Source organism: Ochlerotatus camptorhynchus, unplaced genomic scaffold (genome assembly GCF_037179485.1).
Source record: "Ochlerotatus camptorhynchus isolate MF236.1 unplaced genomic scaffold, CSIRO-AGI_Acam_v1.1 ptg000324l, whole genome shotgun sequence".
Classification (NCBI taxonomy): Eukaryota; Metazoa; Arthropoda; class Insecta; order Diptera; family Culicidae; genus Ochlerotatus; species Ochlerotatus camptorhynchus.
The window spans coordinates 4631717-4658336 of NW_027040812.1; the positions used below are offsets into that span (position 1 = coordinate 4631717).

Below are 26620 nucleotides of genomic sequence, written 5' to 3' on the forward strand. Positions count from 1 at the left end.
TAGAAATGCTTATGTCACGATATCCCAACCATATAGATATTAAAGAATACAAGGTCGTCAAAACTTTGAATGGTGTATGACAGAATTTACTCACTAGATGGCGCAAAAACAAGAATGATCATGTTGCGCCATCTTAACTACACATTGTATAATGCTATCTACAGATCCATTTTCAGCAAATTTGTTCAGATGCGAAAGACCTATCTTAACGAACTGAGTTTAATTCAGAATTCACTCACCAGGTTGCGCTAGTGTGATATTCATTTTGAATGGTTTGCTCTAATTTAACATCTTGACTAGATAGAAGGTTCCCGTCTACAGCAAAATTATTAAGATGGACGTGAGCAAAAGAGAGTAGAGAGTTTATTGCAGAATTCACTCACCAGGTGGCGCTAGTATGACACTATTTTTCATTGTATGCCCTAACTTTTCATCTTGACTAGATAAAAGGTTCCCGTCTTCGGCAAAGTTGTTTATATGAACAAGGTCTATACTAAGATAAATAGTTGAGTTCAAAATTCACTCACCAAGCAAGATCTGTTTTATGGTAAAAAGTTCAGCTCAGAATTAATTCACCAGGCGTTGGTAGTGTGACAATAATTTTTAAAAGTTTGCCCCAACTTAACATATGAACTAGATAGAAGGTTTCCGTCTTGGGCAAAGTTGTTCAGATTGACAAGACCTATGTTAAGGTAAAGATTCCAGAATCCACTCACCAGGTAGCGCATTTTGAATTGTTTGCCCTCAGATGGACTAGATAGAAGGTGTCCGTCTCCAGCAAAGTTGTTCAGATGGACTAAATTTACTCTATGGCAGGGACGTAAAGAGAGTTTGCAGCATCCTCGGCAAACCATGAAAATTACGGCCTTTGTCATTTTTTTACGTACGTATTTGTATTGTAAGTATTTCACATAATTAATTTTAAATATACATCAATAAATTTGTATTAGTATACATACAAGTTTGTGATATGTCGACATGTTGATTTATAGATATACATAATATATATGTATGTATGTATGTATGTAAAGGATACCACTCATTGTTGCAAGGCACAGCCATTAGACAGTGGATCATCCTCCAAGTATGATTTGATCAAGTACGATACCTGGTTGTATTCAATTTACCATTGTAAGAAGGGCCAAAAACGGAGGGGCGGACCCGTAAGCAGATACACTTACGCGCATTCCGCGGGATCAGGAGAATCGCCTTCCAATGATAAAATCCTACAACCCGATGTAGAACAAGCCATCATACGAGGGAACGTCCCAATGAGTGGGGAGAAGAGCCCGCCGTCAATTCACGAAATGTTTATGACAGGGAGTTGGCAATTCCACTCTCCCCATCCAAATCGCTTCAATCCGGTGCCCTGGTGGTCCCATCCCTCCCCAGATATACATAATATATAGCACTAAAACTCGTTTTTATAAGTTGCAGTAACGATTATTTCATATTCATAGAAAAACCATAATCATCACATAATTGCATAATTAATTGACTATGCGCGCCACAGGTGGCGGTACTACCAACTACGATAGTTTTAAATTGACCATTAAATGCTTGTTCGATGAACAACCTGCGAGTGTTATGTCTGTTTGTCTGTGGTACCTTGTTCATCTGAACAACTTTAACGAAGACGGAAACCTTCTATCTAGTCATGATGTTAAGTTTGGGCAAACAATGCAAAAACCCTTTTCCATAAAATAGGTCTTGTCCATCTGGACAATTTTGCCCAAAACGGGAACCTTTTAATTTATCCAGATGTGAAATAAGGATAGACAATTCAAAATGAAAGTCACACTAGCGTCGCTCGGTGAGTGATTTTAAACTATTTTTTCTCCTTAAGATAGGTCTCGTCTATCTGAACAACTTTTCTGAATATGGGAATCATCCATATGATAAAGATCTGTACATAGATAGCGTTATATAACGTGTATTTAAGATGGCGCATCTTGGTCATTTTTGGTTTTAGTGCCCTCTAGTGTGTAAATTCGGTCATGCACTACCCACAATTGTAAAGACCTTTTATTCTTAACTATCTTTGCCGAAGGAAGCAACATCCTATCTGGTTGGAATCTAGTGATATAAACAGCTTTTAACATCAAAATATTTCACTCCATGGGAATATTTTTACGATGAACCCTCCCCCTGAGGGATCCGCCTATTCAAAAAAAGCATGATTATTTAAACATAAAGTTCACTAAATTTACTTTACAAATCATTCAAAATTTCAGAACTCCATTGAAATTTTGTTAAGATACGACAATTTTGATTTGGGGTCAAATATTTACAATAAATGTGTTATCATGTTTTTTGGAGTATGTTTCTTGTAATACTACAAAGCTGTAGGGGACGCACCTACACTCAAAAAATTCCACACGTCATCATCATGTGTCTCACACTTGTGTGAATCTTATGCTTTGAACCATACTTCAACACTGTTGGTTCGAATTGTGACACATTTGGAGTCTATGTGCCTCACATGGTGATATTAATAGCTTTGTACATCATAGTTCAATGTTCTACAATATTCTACTTTACCGAGTCCAAAATTGAATTTACAAATATATAAGTAAACAAAGTTGCCAAAGGGCATATGGGTCTGATTTGGGAATTGATCCTGGACTGTTGAGATGTCTGTCGTTGTCTACGTTCGATCTCACTGGGCTACGGTTGTTCTCATATATGAGGCTGGTTGATAAGGATGAAGTCATGTGTTCGATGTTTACCTTGCAGAACAAGCAATTCACATCGCATTGAAATGCAAAACTTGAAGTGTTTGCTGTTTTGAACAGTAGTGTTATTGTTATGTGCAATACACTTGAACTCCCGCAAAAATGCGAACCATTACTTGACCTTACCAAAAATGATTAAAAATTGTTTATAATCCCTGCTAAACTTTAACTGAAATGGTTATGGAACTTTTCATGAACGTTTGTGTGATAAAGTTTTAACCTTATTGTTATGAAACATTACCATTCCAAATTCTTGTATTCTCCATACGTTTTAGGGAAAGGAATTATATTAGAACCATTTTATTTATGGTTTGAGTACTTTAATGGTAATGGTTATATTAGTTGGTAAGGTCTATAGATAGTATTGTAACATCCATCAACTTTATGTGGAATATATCGCGAATTGGTTGCCTGTAAATTACTGATTACCAACTGGCGATATATTCCACGTAAAGTTGACCGATAACACAAAACCATTCACGGATATAACTGACTACCATAACCATTACCATTAAAGTTCTCAAGCCATAAATTAAATGGTTCTAATATAGTCTCTCTCTGCATATGTGTGGAGAAAACAAGAATTTGGGATTGTAATGGTTCTTAACAACCCATTATTTGTAAGGTTCACTTCCAAAGAATAATAACACAAAAGGTTAAAACTTTATCACACAAACGTCCATGTAAAGTTCGATAACCGTTTCAGATAAAGTTTAGCAGGGATTATAAACAATTTAACCAGGTAAGGTCAAGTTAAAGTTGGAAACACTAGAAATCAACGCATAGAACACATTGAACCATGGTGAAATACACTTAAAATAAATGTGATTGTGCATATGAAAAATCATGTGTTTAAAACACTTCGATCAGACGTGTGGACTTTTTTGAGTGTAGTCACGAAAGAATTAGTAAAATTCATCGACAAACAAAAAAGTTACAGCCGAAGGGTCATTAATGCGACAGCACTTCAGATCATTCTCTAGCTAATACATTATCACACTAAAGCTTCATGTTAGATAGAATTTCCAACCAACTCTGAAAATCGTAAACTTCACGTATAAAGTAACAAAAACACTTTGAAAACTTTTAATATTTTAGGACTACCCTAGCGATCGTGTTATGTTGCTTTATACTATAATTACTTCACTATGAATTGCTATACCCAAACAGCAAAAAGCGACTTATTCGATCTTTCGAATTTTTAGAAAAAGTACAACTCATCCAAAATTACTAATTGGAAATTTTTACTTTTATTCATTGATTCGCAGTTATAGTGTTAAATATCACTGTATATTGCTGTATAGGCATAAAAAATAGTGGAAATTCATATTTTTATTCATTTATTCGCAGAACCTAGTAATATTTGAATACAGTTTTTAAACTTCGGCGCCAATGGCACAAAGTGGAATGAGCATAGAAAAATGAGAAAAACCCAAAACGCCCTCGTGAAAAATAAACACTCATAGGAAAAACTCTCACTGTTCATGTCGGCTGCAGTAGAGTTGCTGAGATTTTCCCCCCAACCTAACGCTTTGCATATGCACTGTCTCGTTTCACGAGAGCGATCCGTTTATTCTTTCCACACATGATCGGTTTTTCTCACCCCTTCAAATCCGCCCGAGTCAGTCGTTGACTCGCGTTCGTTCGGATTTGTTCTAAATTCCGCCCAGTCGAGTGGCGTTCGATCGTGCGCTCGAGATTTTCCTTTTGACCGCTTTTCCGTTTTACTTTTTTTGATAGTTTTTCCACTGAATTGTTTTGCTTTTTTTTTGTCGAGTGGAATGTGTGTGTGTATTTTTCTCTATCGGCAACATAGTGCTTTGCGAATCGATCATTGCGTGAACTTGATTAGCCGAATTTAGAAATCGATTTACTCGAAATTGGTAAATTCTTTGGCGACTCGTCGCCGGGGAGCCTCAAATTCTTCGGTCGTGTGTCAAGTGGTAATCCTAGATTGTGGCCGATTTAAAAATAACCCCAAGAAATCATTTCACTGCTTTAAAGATATGCGATCATTTCGTCAGCCTGCCGCGCAGTTCTAGTAATAACAATAATAATGAAGACTGAAGCGTGATCTTTACCGCAGGAAATGCCGGGAAAAAAGGCACAAGCTGTCTTGTGGATATTATATTGTGCGAGGAATGAAGAATAATGTACAAATGTATTTTAAATATAGCTGTTACTTTGGTATAAAGTGTAGCAGACAGGTCGTTCGCATATATGTGAAATTATATATTACGGAACGGCAAAGCGCACCTTGTATATGAAAAGAAGATTGAGATTTGGCCAGTGTGAAAATTTTGGTCAAAATATTTATTCTATTGATTAGTTTGATCGATTTCCAACGCTCGACGTTGGTCGGTCGGTTTGAAGTGTGCTCGTTACCTACTTGTTGCATTACCGGACATTGGCTTGGTTAGATCAATATTGAAGTGCGAATCATTTCAGTTACGGAGTGTAATGGGATTTAAGAAGTGCCATGGAATATTTATTCGAATCGTTATAACCAGGGATGGAAAATCACTTGCATTCATTTCGTGCATTCATTTACATTCATTTGCCTCTAACTTTTTTCATCAACAGAATACCGTTAAATGATGTATGAAGCTTTTGTAGCTTTTGATATTAACTACAACTTTTGTTAAAAACTAAAATCTGAATCTCTTATGCATGATGAAATAGAGCTGGCAGAACATGTTATTGTTTTTCAGTGAATGCAATGAACATTCACTGAACAACAATGGTGGGTTCTTATCGCTCTGATTCATCATGCATAAGAGATATAGATTTGAGTTGTTTACAAAAGATGTAGCTAATATCAAATCCTACAATAGCTTCAAACACTATTTTACGGAATTCTGTTGATGAAAAAAAAAAGTGAGAGGCAAATGAATGTAAATGAGTGCATGAAATGAATGTAAATGACTTTCCATCCCTGGTTATAACCTTAATGTTTGTGATAATCTACACACTTAGAAATTACTATTTTTACTCGAGCTCTACTTCAGCTTTGATAAATCATGGAACGTAAACAAACATGGCATGTAAAATTAAGTGTCCTGAAACTGAAACATAAGCAACTTTTCAACTGATTCTTATGTCAAATGGGCCGCTTGCATGTGTCGGTCTCAGAGCACTGAAATTTACATGTCTTTTTCGTTGTGTGTATATCTGGAAAATAAACTTTCCTCAGTGAAATCACACCGCATCCTACACTGAATGTATTACCTCTAGATGGGAAACTGGATCCTGTTATGTTGCTAGTTGAGCTTATTTTGAAAATTCAAAATTGGATTTATTGTACTATCATTATTTAAATATGTAATTGCATGCAAAATAAATGGCTGGCCAAAAGCTCAAAAATTAAAGTTAATATTTTTTTATTTCAATATTTTTTTTATCATTTTTACATGTTAAGAGTATCTTAAGTTGAATGATTTGTGCAGTTCTGTTGATTAAATATTTTTTTTATGGCTGTTATAGTGTAGCGATATCAAATAATTTTGAAAAAAATCGTAATGTATCTTGGTTCTGTTTTGCTCAAATATAGCAAAAAATAATGTGTTTATAAACTTGGTTGCTTGAGAAGAAATGTTCCTCTGCTTATTTCAAGTCAAATGGATGGTAAAAAAGAGCGTCTTAGTGTTTTTAGGGACAGTTTCTAATTAAAAATTAGCAAAAATATATTTTTTTCGCATTTAGACTAAGCAAAACATATGACGGACACATCCGCCCACTATCATTTAGTAACCAAAAGATAGCTAGAAAAGTTGGCTTTCAAATAGGCTTTAATTTGTTTTGCGAAACATGTTGAAATTAGGAATAACAAGTAAAGTGTTCTTAAAAAATATCTATTTCTAAGTTATATAATCTGCGGTGTATACCATAGCAAGCTTCACAATGCCTTTTTCAAAGCACAGTAACGCGCACACACACACACACACACAAACGCACCATATATCTTTCTCTTTTGGTTCATGAGTTATGATTTTTTTAAACAAGCAGGTTAGGGTGGCCCCTAGACAATCGGCATTCTTTAAATATCTTTTTTTACGTTCATTTCTCGTTAAATTTTTATGCCATATACTTTAAGAACTTTTTACGACGAATATTTTTGCTAAGTTGTTATCTCTTTTATTTGAAAAGCTATGAGTTTTGTTGAAAAATATTACTTTTTTAAATTAAATTAAATGCTTTAAACACAAAAAGCTATTGCAGTTCTTTTTACCAAAAATAATTAATAAAACGATGTTTCCAATGAAGTTAAATGTTTGAAAATCGGTTTGCTTCATTTTGAGATATTGACAATTGAAAAGAGTCATTTTTTTGAAGCAAATAGCCTTTAACTTTCTAATCAAAAAAGATAGTAACCTAGTTGCTTGAGCAAAAATATGCGTCATCAAAGGTTCTAAATGTAATCAGAACAATGTTTTTACAAGATATTAACGCATGAAAAGATATTCAAAGAAAATCGATTTTAGTGGCCACCCTAACCTGCTTGTTTAAAAAATCATAGCTCATGAACCATAAGGGATAAAAACGTTGTGTCTTCTACAAAGTTGCTTTGAATTTAATGTTCTACAACTGTTTAGAACACTGTTTTGCTCTATCTCAAATAATAAATAGTTTGTATTTTTAATTCACCAATTTAATGGACCACCCTAATTTTACGAACATAAAAAGATTGAACAAAAAATATGAAGCAACTTTCCCTCAGAAACCATATACCTAAAAAAACCTTGACCTACTATACTCATTTTTGTGACGTCTTGATTGTCAAGTTTTCTTCGTACAGCTAAAAAACATCTATTTCGACAGTTTTATGCCTATTAGCAACAATTTTGAGGTTTTGGCCAACTTTTGTTCTAAGGGGAACCACTGTGGGTTGGTTTCTTACATTCTCTACATTTTTTCTATCTGAAAATGCAATGAGCGATTCTCGCTTTCACCAGCCCACTAGTTTTTTTAGGTTCTAAAATATTACATGATTTTAATTAATATATCTCTAAAAAATATTGCCTAAAATCATCATGTTTTTATACCATTTGAAAGGAAAACGTCAGGGCTTTCATTTGGCATGTTTACAGTTTTCGTTGGCTGAATTGGTATGCATACATTAGGATTTTTTGCATGAATTTTTAAAGATAAAATGATTTACTCAACCGGGAAATGGAAGACTCTTTTACAGATTTACATGAAAAGTATGCTGAATTTGCAATGATTTGCGACATGAACAGATTCTGTATTGTGTTCGAAAGAAGGTTTTTAAATTTTGTAATTTTTATGTTTGTTTATGTTTTGAACAAAGTTTGTTTTCCTAAATGCATTACGTCTTGAAAATCAATTCGTGAAGGTTTTATACAAAGATATGACCAGCTCAACGCCAAATGACGAAACAGAAAAACTCGACCTTTTCAGATATGCATGAAACATCGCATTATACTTTGTAATGGGCATTCACAGTTTTGCAAAAATTTGGCCATTTTGGATCTTGCATTAATGGCGTCTTCGACATTTTTTAAAACATTGTTGCACGAAAACGTCGTTTCTGATCGAAATGATGTCTGATACAAAGTTGCAGAGAAAAGTAATGTCTTTCAGGTAAAAATATACATGGTGCGGGGTTCTCTCTGTTTATTCTCTTTATTATGACGAGCTTGACATAGATGTCCTACAGGAACTCACGAAGAGCTACTGATTCCGATCAATAGCGGTGCGGCTTCTTCCTCCTTCTATGGATGCTCATGTGGGCTGCAGCTCGCTGCTTGCAGGCAGCTTTTCATTGTGTACTGGAGAACACTACCACTAACCATTCGGTGATTGAACAAACACCGTTTGGTGAGCCCGGATGGAAATCAACTTTGAAATCTGTGTTAGGGAAATCGCGTTTCGCTGGCAATCGGTGATAATTTTAATTATCATAGCAACAGTTGCACATTCGTGTAATTTTCAGAAGTTACATTTTAAAAAATGATAAAGTCTTAAATTTAACAGATGCGTAGAAATATTTTTGATCGATTGGTGATAAAATTATTGAAACTGGTCCAGGGGCAGCTGAGTTATTAACGTTCAAAATATTTCATAATTTTGTTACATGTTCCACTTACGGTTTTCACAAAGTGTAACCCCATATAGAAATCACAGACGTAGTCCTACGTCAAAATATATCTTCTAATTATAATTCTATCTCATGAAAAATGCAATCTTTTGGAATATATAAAACCATGAACACTTACAAATTTACAAAAACAAAAATTACCGTGTATATTTTTCTAAGAAATACTTTACTTTTTCAACAACTTTCCCCCTTATTCTGCGAGTCACGTGACTCTCTCTCACCGGTGAGGTGACAATTGTCACCTCGTGTGAGGTGACTCTCCATGCAAATCAAATGGAGAGTCACCTCACACGAGGTGACTATTGTCACCTCACCGGTGAGAGAGAGTCACGTGACTCGCAGAATAGGGGGGGTTTGTCTCAGACTGCATTTCGATCGAAAGTAACGGTTTCGTGCTACAATTTATTGAAAAATGTAAAAGACGCAATTTTGAAAAGAATGATAAGATCCAATATGTCCTACATTACAAAAATGTGAATGATTGCCCATAACAAACAATTATGAAAAGTTTCATGCAAATCGGAGAGGGACGGGTAAAAAATTATTATTTGTTGAGCTATTTGGCCTGGAACTGCTCATATGCATTCTAGAAAAACTTGTTTGTATGCTGCAGTTCATTTCAAGAACTGATATTATTTTTTTATTATATTTATTTTATTTTATGAAACATATGCAGAGGATGTAATAAATCCAACCTTACATTGGATGCAAGAGAAGTTTTTTTTTGCGTGTTTAAATTATCCAAGAATAAAAAAAAAAGCTTTTTCTTAAACCGCTAGAGCCCCCCTGGTTAACGAGGGGTCTATCGATTTAACGTAGTGCAGAAAGATTGTTCTATGTTCATAACTAAAGCTATCGATTAAGTACGAAAGAAATGGTTTTTAAGACCCTCGAACAAAACGTTGCCGGTTTTAGCTAGAAATCATCAATCCTCAACAATGGAAATTCTTACAATGGACTGAGCGTACAAGCAGGTTTTTCTAGAATGAATATTTACGCATAAACCCACAAAGACATAATTTTCTAGCCGCAGTGAACAAACAAAGCCATCCGATGATAGCATTACGTTATCTGTTCATCAATTGAATCATTACAAATTCTGGATACTTTTTATGCAAATCTGTAATAGAATCTTGCATTTCCCGGTTGGGTGTATTATTTGCAGATGCAATTATGCAACTAACAATCCTTACTATCCCTACCAATTGCAAGGACGTGACAAGGACAGTTCTCAATCATTGGAGTTTGAATCGCTTTCTTATAAGAGGCAATGATTAATTACTTTGCAGGTAACGTACAATAATCAAGGACTAACGAACTTGGTTAATGTGAATGCAAATGAGAGTTTCAATATGCAATTTCATGTTTAGATATATACTAGCACTCTGCAATGAACACTCTATTTAGTAAAGTAATAAAGAAAGAAATTTAGGCATTACGACGATTAAATCTGCGTTCATTTTAAAATATTTGTCAGTACAAATGATTATGAAATTCAAAACTGAAATAAAAAAAATTGTTTTTTGGTTGTAAATGTTCAAGTTACGTTTCTCTGAAAAATAATTCATCAGATGCCATGATCGTATGTTTTTCTATTAAGCTACAAGAAGAGGTTGCAAAGCTAGTGTTTGTAATATAAATCATGTCAATTTGCTTGTTGAATGTCTTCAATCATTAATTTTATAAATTTTCATTCCATGATCGACGTTCTATAAAATCCAAAATTTCCAAGTCTCAGCCCTTAATTGCGTAGTATGTTAGTGATTTTTTGCACCAAATTTTTCGTTTCGCCACAAAGCTTTCCCAATGCATCTCTCCGAAAAGCGGTTCCCACTAAAAAGATCGACCCGCATGCACTCGAGGCATCGAACATGCAAAGCCTGTTAAACTTGACTCACGCCTTGTGCATTCATTTCCTCAACATACTTTGGCTTGCTCCCACCCACAAATCATCCACTATTATGGTTGATTTGAATTGATCATTGAACAGACCAAAATACACAACACAAACCGCTCTGCGAAAAGCGCTTCGTTTTCTTTTGTTTAGCTTCTAAAATTAGTTTTAACAGCTCCATTCGACGACGGAGCGGTTCACACATGTGTCTTGTCTTCCTCACTTTTCAAACTGCGATAGGAAAAATCAGCGAAAAAGGAATGCTTTAGTTGGTCTTCTTGGCGTTTAGGTCTAAAATGCACTACGTTGTCGGAGAAAAAAAGCAGAACCAACGCAGATGATCGCATTTCGTGACTTGTTGCACCAACAGAAAAGGAAAATTCGATCCCAACCATCACAAACCCTTGGGAAATCGAAGGGAAACTAGCTCATAGATCAAGTGTGAGTGTGTGCTCTTCTTCACTGCCGTTGTCGGTCGTCGTTGCGAGACCAAAGTGCAATGCTACTATGGCAACTGCCATTATTCACGATGGGTTTCACTTTCGTTGCTGCTGTTCGTGAGTGTAAATCGTGCACGGGACAAGTGTAGCTCGTGAATTCTGAACCGTGCTTACCGGAAAACAGATCAATAAAATTTCCTGCTTGCTGAACATGTGGAATCGTCACGAAAGACGAGTTCAATTTTTGGTTTGATGCTTCAAACAAGTGCTTCAATAGCTTGAAAGTGTGGCTTACGCTTCTAATATTTGCAATTTAAGTTGTCTTATGTAAACTTTGTTCACCATGAGTAGTAGACAATATTACGACAACAATGTTAGCAGTCTAATAAATAAGTTCGAGGTACGAAACTATCCTAAAAATAGAAGAATGGCAGCGCCAGAGCCAGACGAAGAAGTGTACGTACGAAGACGCAGGGAGTATCCCATTCCTTCGTCCGCAGACGGTCGGGAACGTCACGTTTACCTGAACGACTCAGCTGTTTTCTACGATAGTGTTGAAAATATACCGGTGAATGTTAGATTTCCCAATCGCTACAGCTACAACGAATCACTTTCGTCGTTGAACGAATCAGACTACGGTGGTGGTCGGTACGATTCGACGGTGGAGGAGTATCAGGATGATCCGGTCCCGATCAGTAAAGAACAGGTGGCCTCCTCATTATCGCGATTCGGGGTCATTCTACAGATGCTGTCGAAAATTCCATTTCCACGAATGTCCGTCACCGGGATGGGCCTCTGCTCGCTTGTCGCAATCTTCATCTGCCCAAGAACGCTCGGTGCCAATATTCTGTTTCCCGGTTTCAGATTATTGTTCGGCACGCTCTATCCCGCCTATGCATCATACAAAGCAGTCAGGACTAAAAATGTCAAAGAATATGTGAGTATCTTAGGTTAAGGTAGTTAGTTTACGATCTTTTTCTGTGACTCGAGTGACGCCGGGTGACCGCTTGTTGCTTGGTCAGCGTATCTTATTGAATCTTTATCCGATAGTTGACTTTGCAGAACAAAACGACACCAAGTAACAGCGAATCACTAAGAGTCGCGTGACTCACAGATTAGGGTTTTATCTTTAAAAAAAAATATATTTTTGTTACAAGTGCCGTCATGTGTGGAGTAAGGTCGATGGCATGTTAACGCGTAATGCGGAGCGAAGCGTGAAATCTAATGTAAATAATACATTCAATAACAAAAAATCCTCTGTATTTGAAGTTTCGCGCTACATGTTAGCATGTCATCAGCCCAGAGGAGGTGAATGTCATGAAAATGCTATGGGGAAAAATATCGGGACATTAGTTTCCCCCATAAAATTTAGTGGTGACATCTCTGTAGTAAAAATGAACTATAACCACCTCTGCATCAGCCATCAATGGTTGGAAGTAATTGATGCACTTGTAGCGTTGCAGTACACTCAAAAAATAGATCACATTTCCAGCGGAAAATATCCATTAGAATTCCACATAACTTTCATGTGATCTCATAATTGGGAATCGCACTACAAAATCACATGAACCTTATGTGTCCAACAGACTGATGCAAATTTTGACTTTTTCGCTCCACAGTGCTTAATTGGTTTCAAATCGGGTCCGGATTAGCCTCCCAAAGTTACAACTCATTTGGTTAGAAACAGACTTCGCACAAGTCATTTGAAGTTTACATACTATGGGAAATCTCAACTTTTTGTTCATTGCCTTCTAGTCTTTTTTCCATATTGAGCTGCGAAACAGCCATTCTTATAGAAAATTTTCTCAGCTACAACTTTGCTGAAGATCGTTTCTATGTAAAACGAGACAGGAAAAAGTTATTAATTATTTAAGAGATTGGTAAACTTATGACATGATCAAGCAGCTGCTCTGTAGGCAACACTGTAGTAGCCATGATTTTTGTGTCCTATTCAACGCCCCAGAAACACCAATGTTGCCTGCTGAGCAGTTGATTGAACATGATCATAAGACATCAGCGCATTGAACCATTGATGACTTTCGATCCTTGCATTTAATCAAAAAGTGGTCTTCAGCAGCTGGAAAAATTTCCTACAAGTACAATTGAACGCTTTTGAAGCAGACCGAATTATTAGATAGACATGAACAAAAATCTTAGTTTTACCATAGTAATTCCCATACAAACTTCAAATGGTTTGTGCCATCTCAGTTTCTCACCAAATGGGTACACATTTTGAGAGGTTACTCAGGATCCGATTTGGAATCGTTTAAGTATTGTGGAGCGAAAATTTCAAATTTTGCATCACTCTAGTGTTCAATAAAATTTATGTGATTTATCACATAGAATTCATGTGATCATATGAATGTTATGTGAATTTCAGATAAGAATCATTAATTTTGTTATTGGAAACATATCAAGTGCGTTCTCAATGGAAACTATATGAAAACTTTTTTCGGTGTATGCATTTTCGGCGCATGCTACAATTTCGTGTCTATAGTTAAGAAATCATCTTTTTATAACAAAAAAAAAAGAGCTAAATGGATTGAATAATCTCGCTAGAATATCACAATTGAAAATATGCCACAATACAGTCAACTCGCTATAACTCGATATTGAAGGGAGCATCGAGTTATACAGAGTTGACTGAAACCAAAGTAGACAAACTGACTATGTTGCGTGGGAAGTATTGTTATCGAAACTAGAGGAAACTTTCACAACCCAGGTGAAGTCATCCGAGGTGTAAACAAAAACAGAGGTTGCCAACATAAAAAATGCCCATTGATCGACATCAGTGGTGCAAGCCTCACTCTGCGTAACTCTTCTATTATCAACTCTTGAGTTATAGATTTATCGACAGTCTTCATGAAACATGCACGGTGTTAAGCTTGAGTTTCAATGGATCACTGTATGCTATCATTTTTGAGCTCATTACTACTGATAGCATGACGCAACCTTCCTACACGGTAAGAAAAAGTACCCAAAAGCAAGTTCTTTTCACTCATCTCGGCACTATAGGTAAAGTGGGTCAAAGTAGTTTTTATTTACTTGTGTGCAATTCGTATAGAATTTTCCACTAGCAGGGCTGGTAGCAGGTCACTTTTTAGTGACTTGGTCACTATTTTGAAGTCAGTCACTAAAAAGTCACTTTTTACACCTAAAAGTCACTAAAGTCACTTTTTCACAAAATGTTTAAATTGAGTACTTGGCACTAAGAGAGTCTACAAAGTTTTAGCAAAATATACATATCTGTTAAAAAATTGCAAATTTTAACCAGAGTAACCAGTGAACCGCAAAACGTTAGAACACCAGGAAAACTATTGGGAAATGCTTTCAATTTCGATTTAAAAGAGAATTTTAAAGGATTCTAGGGCAGACACCAAGATATATCAGAGAAGAATACCAAAGTACAGACTACGAAAGTCTCATGTAAAATTAACTGTTCTGAGGACCGATTCCTTCATATCCGCTTAAATCTTAAGCCAGGTTTACCTATATAGTAAAACTTGGCTTAACACATAAGGGCGTCGCTTTTGATTACTTTTTAAATTAATAGAGACTCAAAATTCAGCTCTGAAATAATTTTGGAAATAATTCTAATGTAATTGAGAGTGCATTTTAACGAGAGTTCTGATAAGAGTTCTATGATGATTGGATGAGGATTCTAGGTCTAATTATAATAAGAATTCAAAATTAGTTCTGAAATGGCTCTGATGAAAATTCTATGAAAATCCCGTGAACTCCAAAGATGGTATCTGCGGATAGTTCTAAAAGAATTCTGGGGTGATTTCTGATGATACTTTCAAGAGAATTCTAAAGAGTTCGAAATAAATTCCGAGAAGAATACAAATGGAATCGAATTTTGAGGAAGGAATTCTGAGAAGAGTTTCAAAGTTTGTGATGGATTTTTGTTTTGAGAATTCTGAGGAAATACTATGGGGATTCTAAGGAGAATACGAATTGAATGCAAGGGAGAAGTCCAAGATTATTCTAAGCAGAAATTTATGGAACTTCTGAGGTTAATTGCATGGAAATTCTAAGGATGGATTTATGGAAGGACCCTTCAGGGAGTTTCTAAAATAATCAATAAAAAATCGTAAAATAATCTACTTTAACTAATCATGTGTTATTAATTCATGCGTGAATTTAACGATTTACGGAGATGCTTAACGTCAAATATCAGACTTCAAATGGAGATTTTATACGACCGAGGAGGAGATTCAATTATAGAGTTGATAGCTCCGTTATAGTACGGCAGTGTGAAAATTGTTTATCAAAGTAGAAAGCGAGCAAAGGACAATTTTGAAGAAGGTACGAATCGGGTAGTTGTTTACGTCAGATGGCGACTTGAGTGTGAAACAATCGATAGAACTGTTTCCGCACATCAGAGGTACATGAGCAAATCGGTGATCATCCCTTTTGCCAGTGATGGCAGGGGGAAACACCCCTCACCATCCTTCATTAACGGATGAGCTTGGTAAAGGAGATGCTCTACCCTATTCGTACCTTCCTAAAAATTATCCTTTGTTCGCTTTCTACTTTCTATATACAAATTTTACACTGCCACACTATAACGGAACTATCAACTCTTTACTCTCATCTCCTCATCTATCGTATAACATGTCCACTTTAGTTCTGATATTTGATGTTAAGCGTTTCCAACTACGAAAATGATCTATTTCCAAGAATTTTGTGATTGTTCTGCAAAGAATTTCATGAATGCAATATTATGTTTGTAAAAGCTTATTTGCTTCTAAGTTTAAGAGAAGAGGAATTATTCTAAAAAAGTTCTTGAAATCATTCTGAAGAAATTCTGTGAAAATTTCATAGCAAATTATCAAAGTTATCTACCTAGATATATCAAATATTTAGAGATTTCGAACACAGAATCAAATTCAAGATCATAAAAATGGGAATTACTATTTGCTAGTCATCATGTATAACGTAAGCAAAAGTAAATTATTCAAATTACTTCAAATGCTCTTCACAGGGGTTTTCGTTGTGAGATTCGATCAAATTAGAGGAATTTTGAAACTTGATATTGAGTTCCATGACATAAATTTACAAGTCACTATTTTGTCACTATTTCCGTAATTTTAGTCACTAAAGTCACTACTATTATATCGCATCAGCGCTACCAGCCCTGCACTGGCTTTCTACCCAAAAGTAAGTTTGTTGTACCCAAAAGTAGATAAATATGATTATACTCAACGTAGGGTTCCCACACTTTACTACCCCTGTTGGATGGTTTTGCTCCTCCGTTTTTGACAACATTAGAAGGAGAAATGGGTTGGGTATTTTTTTCTTACGGTGTATGAAAAAAAAGCTAACGGGAAAAATAACGCATGAAGATTTGAACATTTTTCCAAAAATATCGATTTTGGAAGCGAAAACAATAACAGTGCCAACATTTCAAAGGGGCGTAATTGCTTTAGCAAACAATGGCTTTAGCCGTCGATTTTTTGCAAATAAAAGCACACTCTTCAAAATTAACAATGCTAGCTGGTAGAGAAAACATTCCTCTACCTGTTGGTGTAATTAATTTTTATGAGCGATCTTTTAGTTGCGAGAAATCAACGGCTAAAGCCATTGTCTACAAATGCAATTACGCCCCTTTGAAATGTTGGCACTGATATGATAAAACTTTGTTATGGTCTATCATTCGATTCGGCAATTATGAATTTCGCCAAAAAACTTAAAAATTGCGTATTCGATATTATTCAACAAATCATAATTCGAAAACACCGCTTCCAATCAAAATGACGTCTGCGACAAAGTTGTAAAATTCTTTTTCAAAATATTCACGGTAAATAAAACTCAATTATTTTTTGGTAAATAATCCACAAAAGTGTTGGAAACTTCCGCAACGTATACATATTTTACGCAGTAGATGCGAATTGCCTTACTACCTTCTGACCATTATTTCATTTTTACGAATTGTTGACGTTCAATGAGGCCGATGAAGCACTACTCGTATTTCCTACCTGAAATACGATCTAAACTGAGTGCTTTATCTAACTGCTCCAATATTATCACCTTAACTTGGGTCCCATCTCATAGCTCAATTCCGGGTAGTGAGCAAGCGGACTCGTTGGCCAGGTGGGTGCTATGCAAGGCGATATTTTTTAGCAATAAATCGCCTCTATCGTATTGGGCTCTCAGGCAGCAATTTATGTGCATGTGGCAGTGGTTATCTTGATATCGAGCATGTTGTTTTGTCATGACACCGTGTTGCCAGATCTGAGTTATCCACATCCCTCAGGGCCCGAGGAAAACAACCCGCGATACCCGTTAGAGATGTCTTGGCGAGCAAAGATCTCGATTATTTTAATTTAATTTATGTTTTTAAAAAAGGGATAGATCTGATGATTTTGTTCACAAAAAATTTTAACACCTAAAGTTCAAAAACTTGTGGCCACTCACCAGACATTCCGAGACAACCAGTAAAAACCCGGGAATCAGCTAGCACCGGTTAATAAAAAGCCGGGAAAACCCCGGGAATACACTGGCGCCACCGGGAAATTTTTGCTTTCATCGCATAATCATCACCAGTTGCACCGTTTATGACACATGGAATGTTAGTAACACTTTCATCTAGTTGTTTCTATTACTCATTCACTTTGACAGTCTGACAAACTTTGACGTTTTTGGGTGGTTTGCTTGGATCCCCTTACTCGTTATCTCTTTTACTCTGGTGAAAATGAAAGGGTTAAAATAAGCACAAAAGTGAGGATAGGGACGATGCACTGGTTGGTAATATTATCCGAAAGACCAAAGCTTGCAAAGATGTGTCGTTTGTTGAAAGCTCAAATTTTTCAATTAAGCTTTTTCTTTAAAAATTTAATCCTTGTTGTTTGTTTCATTTCGTCATGGCCGCATGTGCATTAGACTGGTCCTCATTTTTTATATTTTTTTCATCGGGTCAACCTCCAGATTTGTGCCATTAGGTGAGAACACCACTCTCTTAAAATTTCAGCTCATTCCGATGTAACTCGAGCTGGCGCTTTTGATTTAAAGTTTATATGGGTCATTCCAGCTGAAGTGGGCACAGAATTAAAAAAAAATTGTAGTCGATGTCACCGATTTGAGCCAAAGTTGGCCAAAACGCTTATTTTGGCATTCTGAGCAAACACCTTTTTTATTTAGCTCTAAATTGCCTAGATTATTCTGGGCTACAAACCTTGATTTTCGAGATTTTTAAAAACTTCAACTTTCAGAAGAGATTACTTTGCAACCAAATAAGCTATCTGTGATCTTAAAACGTTAATTTGAAGGTTTTTTTAATGTAGATTCTTATAATTATTCAAACATTTTTGTTATAGTAACTACAGTATGCCACCGGCAGACTGATTACCGCAGGTATCCAAATTGTATAAAATGGCCTATTTTCACCATGGGCGGGATTTTTTATTTCTTAATACATATTTTGGGCTTTAATTTTCAGTACACTTAAGAAAACTCTTCTACTAGATGTGCTTCCAAGGATAAATGATTTGGACAAATAGTTTTTGAGATATGACCAGATGAGTGAGTGGTAGTTTTGAGCTTTTTTGGTGAAAAATCAATGTTATTTATTTTTTTTCTTGAATTCCTTCACGCTGATGGTACAATAATATTTTTATGTTATTTTTCACATGTTCTGGGCAGCATTCTCAATATATGAAATCGTAACTACCTCATTTATTTACTTCTGTCCATAATTTAATTGTGGTCCTAAAATTGAAAAATACGTTCCTATGGTATACAGCCAAAACGTGCTTTAGAAGTACGATAAAATCAGATAGATTAACAGGTATACAAAATTTCAGTTGTGGATGATAGCTACTACTTGAATAATACCCACTAGCGAACCAATCTACGAACAATATTCTTTCATTTCTCGCATCTACTTGCATCGTGCATTATCTTTTTGCAGGAAATCTTCAGAATCGTCATCAATCTTCTTTCTATCTACTCAGTGTGCGCTAACCATAACAAAACAAAGTATTTCCTGCATCGTAGATAGAGTTACTTTCCTCGACTTGTAAGCAATTTTATTGTTTTTCTTGAACCGTTACGAACAAGCTATACTACAGCGAGACTTTATCGTAGTATTCGTCGTAAGCGTTTTGTCTTTATTGTTGGTTGCTCTCTCGGTTTTGGTTTCCTGGTTATGAGTCTAGAACCGACCTGAAACGTGTCAAACATATCATGAGACACATAAAATCACATGAGCATTACATAACAAGTTCAATGCTAGTCATATTGAGTGTCCAGGAACTTATTGGTCTCATCTGGAAGTTCTAGGTACCCTCGAGAAAGTGACCAGCTTCTGACTTGAGTCAACATCCAGACTTGTTACGAGTGACGCCGCGAAAGTTATAAGTTTCTGACATTCATTTTGACTAAAAAATGTTTTATGAATTTATGGAATAATAAGATATTATGATGATATTTTGTATATGTAAGTAATAAGAAAAGATTGTAAAGTTTGTATTGCACACATCAAACCTGCAAATTTAGCTTTGACAGAGTCACAATGAACGTTTTTCTGATCGCCTCATCGCGAAGAGTGAAGAGCGAAGAGTGGGTGAGATAAATTACAAAATCGCTTATTGCGACTCTCATGTAGCAAAATTGGCAGGTATTTTGTGTCAAACACAAACTTAACAATCTTTTCTTGTTATTTACATAATCAAAATATTTTCATAATATCTTATTATTCCATAATTTCTTAAAACATTTTTTTAGTCAAAATGAATCGAAGGCACCCTGCATGCAACCATACCCATCAAAACATTCAATTACTTTAGAATCAATCAATAGGATCATAGGCGTTGAAGTTGCAGAGAATAATAATGTCTTTCTGGGGGAAAATAAACAAATAAAAAAGTTTTTTTTAAACTTATTTTATGTAAAAATAAGAACAGAATCTTAAAAACCCAAATATCTCAAGATGTTATTGCCCGATTTTTATTTTTTTTTTCAAAAATAAGCTTATAAAAAATGCAAACACTACAATGTTTAAAACCTGAAAACTTACTAAAATCGTAAACATGAGCTCTTGGTAAATTTGTAAAACTTTTGGTTAATTCGCATTTTTGTTAAATAAATAAAAACATTTGTTGATTATTTTTTCCAAGAAAGACATTATTTTTTCCTACAACTTTGTTTGAGAGTTTCTGGACGAAATTTAAAAGTTTGTATAGATGCCATTTGAAAAAAAAAACACCTTTCAAAGGCGCGCCCCTTTGTCAGTCAAAATTTGGATTCCTTAGCAACAAAATTAAGGTATGACACCGATAATGACCATGCATCAGAACCCTAGTCTTAACCACTTCAAACTAGGGAACAACGAATAGAAGATTGGGAATCACATAGATGAAGACTAACTAACTCATTTTTTCCAAGATCATCCTCGATGGACAAAGCCGAGTCTTGTCACTATCAACAAGGCATAAAAAGTAACAAGGACTAATCAACTTAGTGAATGTTTAAAAAAATCGAGGTTGAGAAATTAGCGCAGACGCAGAGTGAGGAAAAGGAAATTAGAATTGGGCCGTATTCTTGCTTATTTCATCAATACCGATTTTTCGAGAACAAATTAATGGAATCCTTCCTTTATTTTCAAGATGCTGGAAAAATGCTCATGATGGGTTTCAGGATCAGCAACTTTTTACATGCATCGCACAATACTCGGCAAAAAGAGTGTGGTTCTCCCATTTGCTTCGCACTCTTTTTTAACTTATGTATCTCTGAGAAGGCAATCCACACAAAGAGTGGTGGTAAAATTGACGCAGGGAACAAATGGAATACGGTGGCTGCACTTTGCGTTTTCGTTATTCCTGGGTGTGTGTCTTTCTTTTCTTCTCCGCTGCTTTACAATCACAAAGGGAGAAAGGTTAGCTAATTTTGAGTTTGACTTTATTAACCTTGTGGATTTCATTAAGTGATCGGATCTCAAGTAACAATTTTGGGTTTATAAGGGTTCTTGACCATGATTTAGACTCAAAGAATGCTTTAAAAGTTTAAATCTCACCCCCAGACAAGTCACGAATGACCCAAGAGCGATAAAGTGACTACAATAATACTAAAAAAATGTCACTATTGGTCACTTTTTACCCTTCTTACAAAGAAGGGTATAGATATCACTTGAAAAACCGACTATCGATCCGAGGCCCGAAGGGCCGAGTGTCATATACCACTCGACTCAGCTCGACGAGATCGGAACATGTCTGTGTGTGTGTGTGTGTGTGTGTGTGTGTGTGTGTGTGTGTGTGTGTGTGTGTGTGTGTGTGTGTGTGTGTGTGTGTGTGTGTGTACGTGTGTATGTGTGTATGTGTGTATGTGTGTGTGTATGTAACGAAATGAATGCGCTCACGTTTCTCAGCAACCGCTCAACCGATTTGGACAAACTCGGCGCCAAATGATAGGTCTTGGGGTCCCATTGAACGCTATTGAACCGGTTCTGGAGATATGGCCGGAATAAGATCCAGTGAATATGGGCCTTCACGCTGGATTTAACGGAAAACGTATCAAAACCATCATGCGACGCATCAAATTACTAAAGAATTCAAAAATAAGATCAATGCAAGTCGTGTTAAGAAGTTGCTTGAATATGAATTGAATTAAAACCCATTAAATCACATTAAAATACGATGATAAGGTGATTGGTAGCCTCATCAAATAGACTACACCCGGATATATTCCGGGTACCCCCAGGCAGTGGCGTAGCGTCACTGGATGACACGGGGGTGGGGGGCTTGGTCACTGATAATGACAATAAAATAAATAAACTTGAATAAGTAAGAAGGGTCTGATCACACCATAGGTGGATAAATTCGGGTTTTTTCTTTCAAAGTCACTATTTGGTCACTATTTTTGTTATTTTAGTCACTAAAGTCACTACTATTGTGTCACATACCCACTACCAGCCCTGCATTAGAATAGATTGTAAAATACCGGTATTTTACCCTGTGTAGTAAAAGCTACATGTTTAGTTCAGAAAATATCGCGAAAAATTCCAAAACTATGTTGTCCTATCCATAAAAGCATCAGGACAAATATATTTTTAACAGCGTTTTTCTCGGCTAGCTGTTTTTCCAGATGAAACTGATATGCTTTTAAGGGCAGTGACTTCTGCAATTTGTAAGAATGTTGTTCAAAAGATATGATACTGAAATTGCTCATACACGCTCAGCCATTTAAACCCTAAAACTACACACAAACCAATCGTTGATTTATTGTTATATACAATAATTAATAGAATCTAAATTGATTGATGAACGGAAAGTTAATTGAATATACACACTCTAAAATTATTGCCGACCTCGGTAATTTTTTACTAATTTACCTATTTTTTGAAAAAATAATAATTTCAAAACTCGTTCAATCTTATTCAAATAATCCAGTCCAATGTAGTTTTCGTTATGTCTGAATTTTACCGAATAGTTGAATTGTTAAAAGTCAAATGAAACATTACCGAAGTCAGTTATAATGTCTAGGTAGGTAGAAAATAATCCAATGGAGATGATTCGTATATGCTGCAAATTACTTATTATTGTACGAACAAGATGACATTTGTTACGAAAGGTGAAAAATTATTGCATATTCAAATACTTTCAATCATCGGTTCTTCATAAAATTATCTGATTTTTACCACTGACCGGTTTAATTAAAACACTTTTTCTTCTCATTTCCCTGTCTCTCTCTCATCTGTCGTCGGCTATATTACAACATCATGCCAACCGGATCTAGGTCAAATGGATGATGTATTGGATAGTTTTTGCGTTCTTCACCTGCATCGAAACGTTCACCGACATTCTGCTGTCGTGGTTCCCGTTCTACTATGAAATCAAAGTCATCATCGTACTTTGGCTACTCTCGCCGGCTACAAGGGGCAGTTCGACGCTCTATCGAAAATTTGTGCATCCGATGCTGACGCGACGAGAACAGGTGGGTGACCCGTTGCGATGTGGCGCATATATGCTGCCACCGTAGGTGTGTCTGATGTAGAATTGATTTACAACTTTTTAAATGCAAACTAAACAATTCGAAATCGATTCATCATCTGTTGACAAAGCTACAGCCGGTATAATTTTGAATAACATCACGTCACTTTTGAATGTTTTAGGAAATCGATGACTACATCAACCAAGCCAAAGAGAAAGGCTATACGGCTGTGCTGCAGTTAGGATCCAAGGGTGTAAACTATGCCACTAATGTTATCATGCAAACTGCAATCAAGGTAAGATTTAACAACCTACAAAAGTAAAGTTTTTGTCTGTTACTTATCTGAAAAAGCACTTCCATCATCATCCATAGCTTTTTTTACGATTATAATCTTGATTTAGCTAACCTCGCCTTCCGGTCTGCACGTTTTAACCATTTGCGATTAGTTTGTATTTAGTTTTATTTGTTTTGTTTCTATCCACCCAAAGCGCGGGCAAATCAGATAGCAACAGCAAAAATTATGCTTTGCAAACACAGGACAGCCAGCAATCAAAAACCACATTGGATTTTCTTCTTTCTTTTCTTTTTCGTTTCATTTATTCACCATAAAATAACATGAACTAAAACCAAATCAAAATTCAGGCTTTAAACGCACCACAAATGCCTAGCTTGATGCGCGTTAGTCAATCCGATAACGCACTAGCTTCAGCTTCACTAATGGAAGTCAACGCTGAGACGTCACAGGTAGATGGTCCAAGCTTGTTGGCAGAAACTTCCCGTGTTAGACGTTCCCGTTCGGCTGATTCCGCGCTAAACAAAGCTGCTTCGAAGCGTTCCCAAGCTAACACGCGTAATCATAGTATAATCTATGAGATTGATTCCGAGGAGGAGGAGCAAATGCTTGCCGAAGCACAAGCTGCCATAGATCAATATCATGCTAACGGTACTAACGGAGAGCTGAATTTCGATGACGAAAGTTCCGCTGAATTTGAGGAAGGTTCTGCTAGGTCTAGGGTGGTACAGACGAAGAAAACCAATGCATCCACTACTACTACTACTACCACTCGTAGTCGTAGAAAGACCCCGGTAACGAACGATCCGGTTGCGTCAAAAACAGTAAACACCCGCGGTCGTAAAAAACTCCGCAAGGACTCGGAATCGATGGACGTAGAAATAGATTAGAGTTTTTTTATTTCATACGATCGTTTACACCAATGAAGTGCTCAAGTTTATTTTTTAATAATCAACTTTATCAGAACTGATTAGCTTCGTTATGTATGTGTCATTTGAAAAAAAAAACAGCTCAATCAGTATCGTAGCTGTTCCTAAAAACGTGAGGTGTGTTGGTAACCTAAGTCGCATGTGATGTTTTTATTTAGAAAAATAACTGTTAAACTCACTATTTTCGATCATCTTCCAGCAAACCAAGGCTATCGAATTCTGATTCATACAATGCACATACACACCTCCAAGATCTCCTACGGTTCTGGCGATTGACATGTATTGGATTCGCATTTTAATTCTTTTCGTCTTAGAAGTTAACTAGATCAAGTAAAACAAATACCGAAACAATTAGAATTACCTCGTCCACATGTGACAGAAAATCGTGACAACACAATCTAGAATAGTTTTTTATAGAGATTAAGAATAGGTCTAATTGTCGAACTGTACTAAAAATGCGACAAGACTTTTAGATGTAGAGCAATGCGCACGGATTGTCCGTTTTTTGGGTTTCATTTCCTGAGCATATAGAGTGCTTGCGTAACACAGAATATAATATAGAAAATAACATGCGCACTAATAATTGAAGCACATTTCACAATCGTTTTAAATCTCCTTAGAATCCGAATTGGAAACGTTAATTTGAAAATAAAAAAAACTGTTTTACACCAACTTAACACCTTCTTTTGTTTATGTTCTTCATCACGGATCACAAGCTTAAGTTCTCCTAAATACTGTTCCTTTTTTGTATAGCTTACGGTTCTTTGTTTTTTATTTAAGGTTTTAGAATCTAGTAATAGGTGCCAACGGTTGTATGGAAATTTTGCATAAGGCCGTTAGGATTAATAGCCGTTTGGCATAATGGTCGATTGCCATAACGGTCGGCATAAAATTTCGGATTGAACAAACCAGTGAAGGTTTTTCTTTCTTTTAAACATAAGCAGTTCTTTCAATTTTTACTGTTTTTGATTTTGTGAGCCATACGACCATTATGACAAACAATTTTAAGTCAAACGAACCGGGAATACCGGGAAATATCCGGGAATCTGAAAAGTAACCGGGAAAACCGGGAATTCGATGAGAGAACCGGGAAAAATAAATAAATCGCACCATAGGAATAAATTTCAGAATAAACCATTAAAACAGAGTGATTTTTTTACCAAATGAATGTCTTTCTCTATAAACCTGCTATTCCAGCAGACTTATTTCTGACAGACAAGGAATCAACTTTGACAGATGCTTTCTCGAAAATCGGCCGTTCAACAACAGAGGGATTTTCGAACATCATAATTTGTTTTCGAAGTGTCAAATTTAAGTGAAAATTTTCCAAATGGAACACAGCCTAAGAAATTGTTTGGAATCCGTCTTAGAATCCCCTTGAACCTATTCGGAGACTTTGATTTCATTGAAATCCTTTTCAAAATTTTCTTTTAACTCTAGCATAATTTGGAATTATTTAGAAACCCCTTGGAGTATTTTAAAGAATTTATTTCTCATTATTAGCATTTTTTTCAATGAATTTTGTTGGAGCTCTGTGATGGTTCATTTACACTAGGGTTGAAATTATCGCCAGAACTCTCTTAGAACTCTGTTTCTTGTTGAATTCTCATCATAATTCTCTTGAGATTCTTCAAAAATTACCTTATAATTTAATTTAGAACTTCCAATCTTCTCCACAGAAATCCCTCCAATTCTTCTAACAATTTCTAAGGACTTCATGTCAGAATAATTCTGGAGTTCTGCTCAGAACTTCTGCTTCGAAAACTATGTGGAATCCTCCTCAAATGTTTTTTTTTTAAATCAACACTTTGAAGACTTTTATATTTTACTGAAAATTTCAGGGTTTGTCCTTAAGATTCTATCGAATGTTCTGTAATTCGTTTTAACTCTTAAAATACTTCCAAGTCTCAGAGCCTTTACAATTATGACTGCATTTGATATTTTTTTTTCAAATCTGTGATCTTGGAAATTTTTTAAACTCTCACATTTTCTCCAAATCTTGCATCAAAAAGATTGTTATTAATCCCAAATTTTGAAGAAAAGTTATATTTTCAGACCCTACACAAATTCCAAAGCCCCAGAATCTTGGGAATCTATCTTTTTAGTAAATAATCTTTCAGGGAATACACATCTTCTTTATCCGATATCACTATCAATTTGCTCTAATTCTTATTTGTACCAAGTTCATTTTTCTGAAACATTTTTTTAATTAAATGTCTTATTCTTCACAATTCACCTATTATATAACCTATTCATCCAGATAACATTTAGCCAGTGATCGTAA

The 26620-nt window shown here is 35.8% G+C and overlaps 1 protein-coding gene across 6 annotated transcripts in view; it reads left to right on the plus strand.

Annotated features, from left to right (window-relative positions):
* LOC135707997 (receptor expression-enhancing protein 2-like) overlaps positions 1-26620 on the plus strand; it is a 97156-nt gene that overhangs the window by 36635 nt on the left and 33901 nt on the right. For 2 of the 6 annotated variants that reach the window (XR_010518275.1, XM_065229923.1), the window contains exons 1-3: positions 10455-12124; positions 22921-23118; positions 23297-23410. Coding sequence is in view for 3 of the 6 variants with exons in the window: in XM_065229923.1 (XP_065085995.1) it covers positions 11531-12124; positions 22921-23118; positions 23297-23410 (906 nt within the window). In the remaining 3 variants the exon portion in view is untranslated. Of the gene's footprint in view, positions 1-10454; positions 12125-22920; positions 23119-23296; positions 23411-23757; positions 24998-26620 lie in introns of those variants that run through there. The other 4 variants (XM_065229924.1, XR_010518276.1, XM_065229925.1 and 1 more) reach the window with 4 other exon arrangements.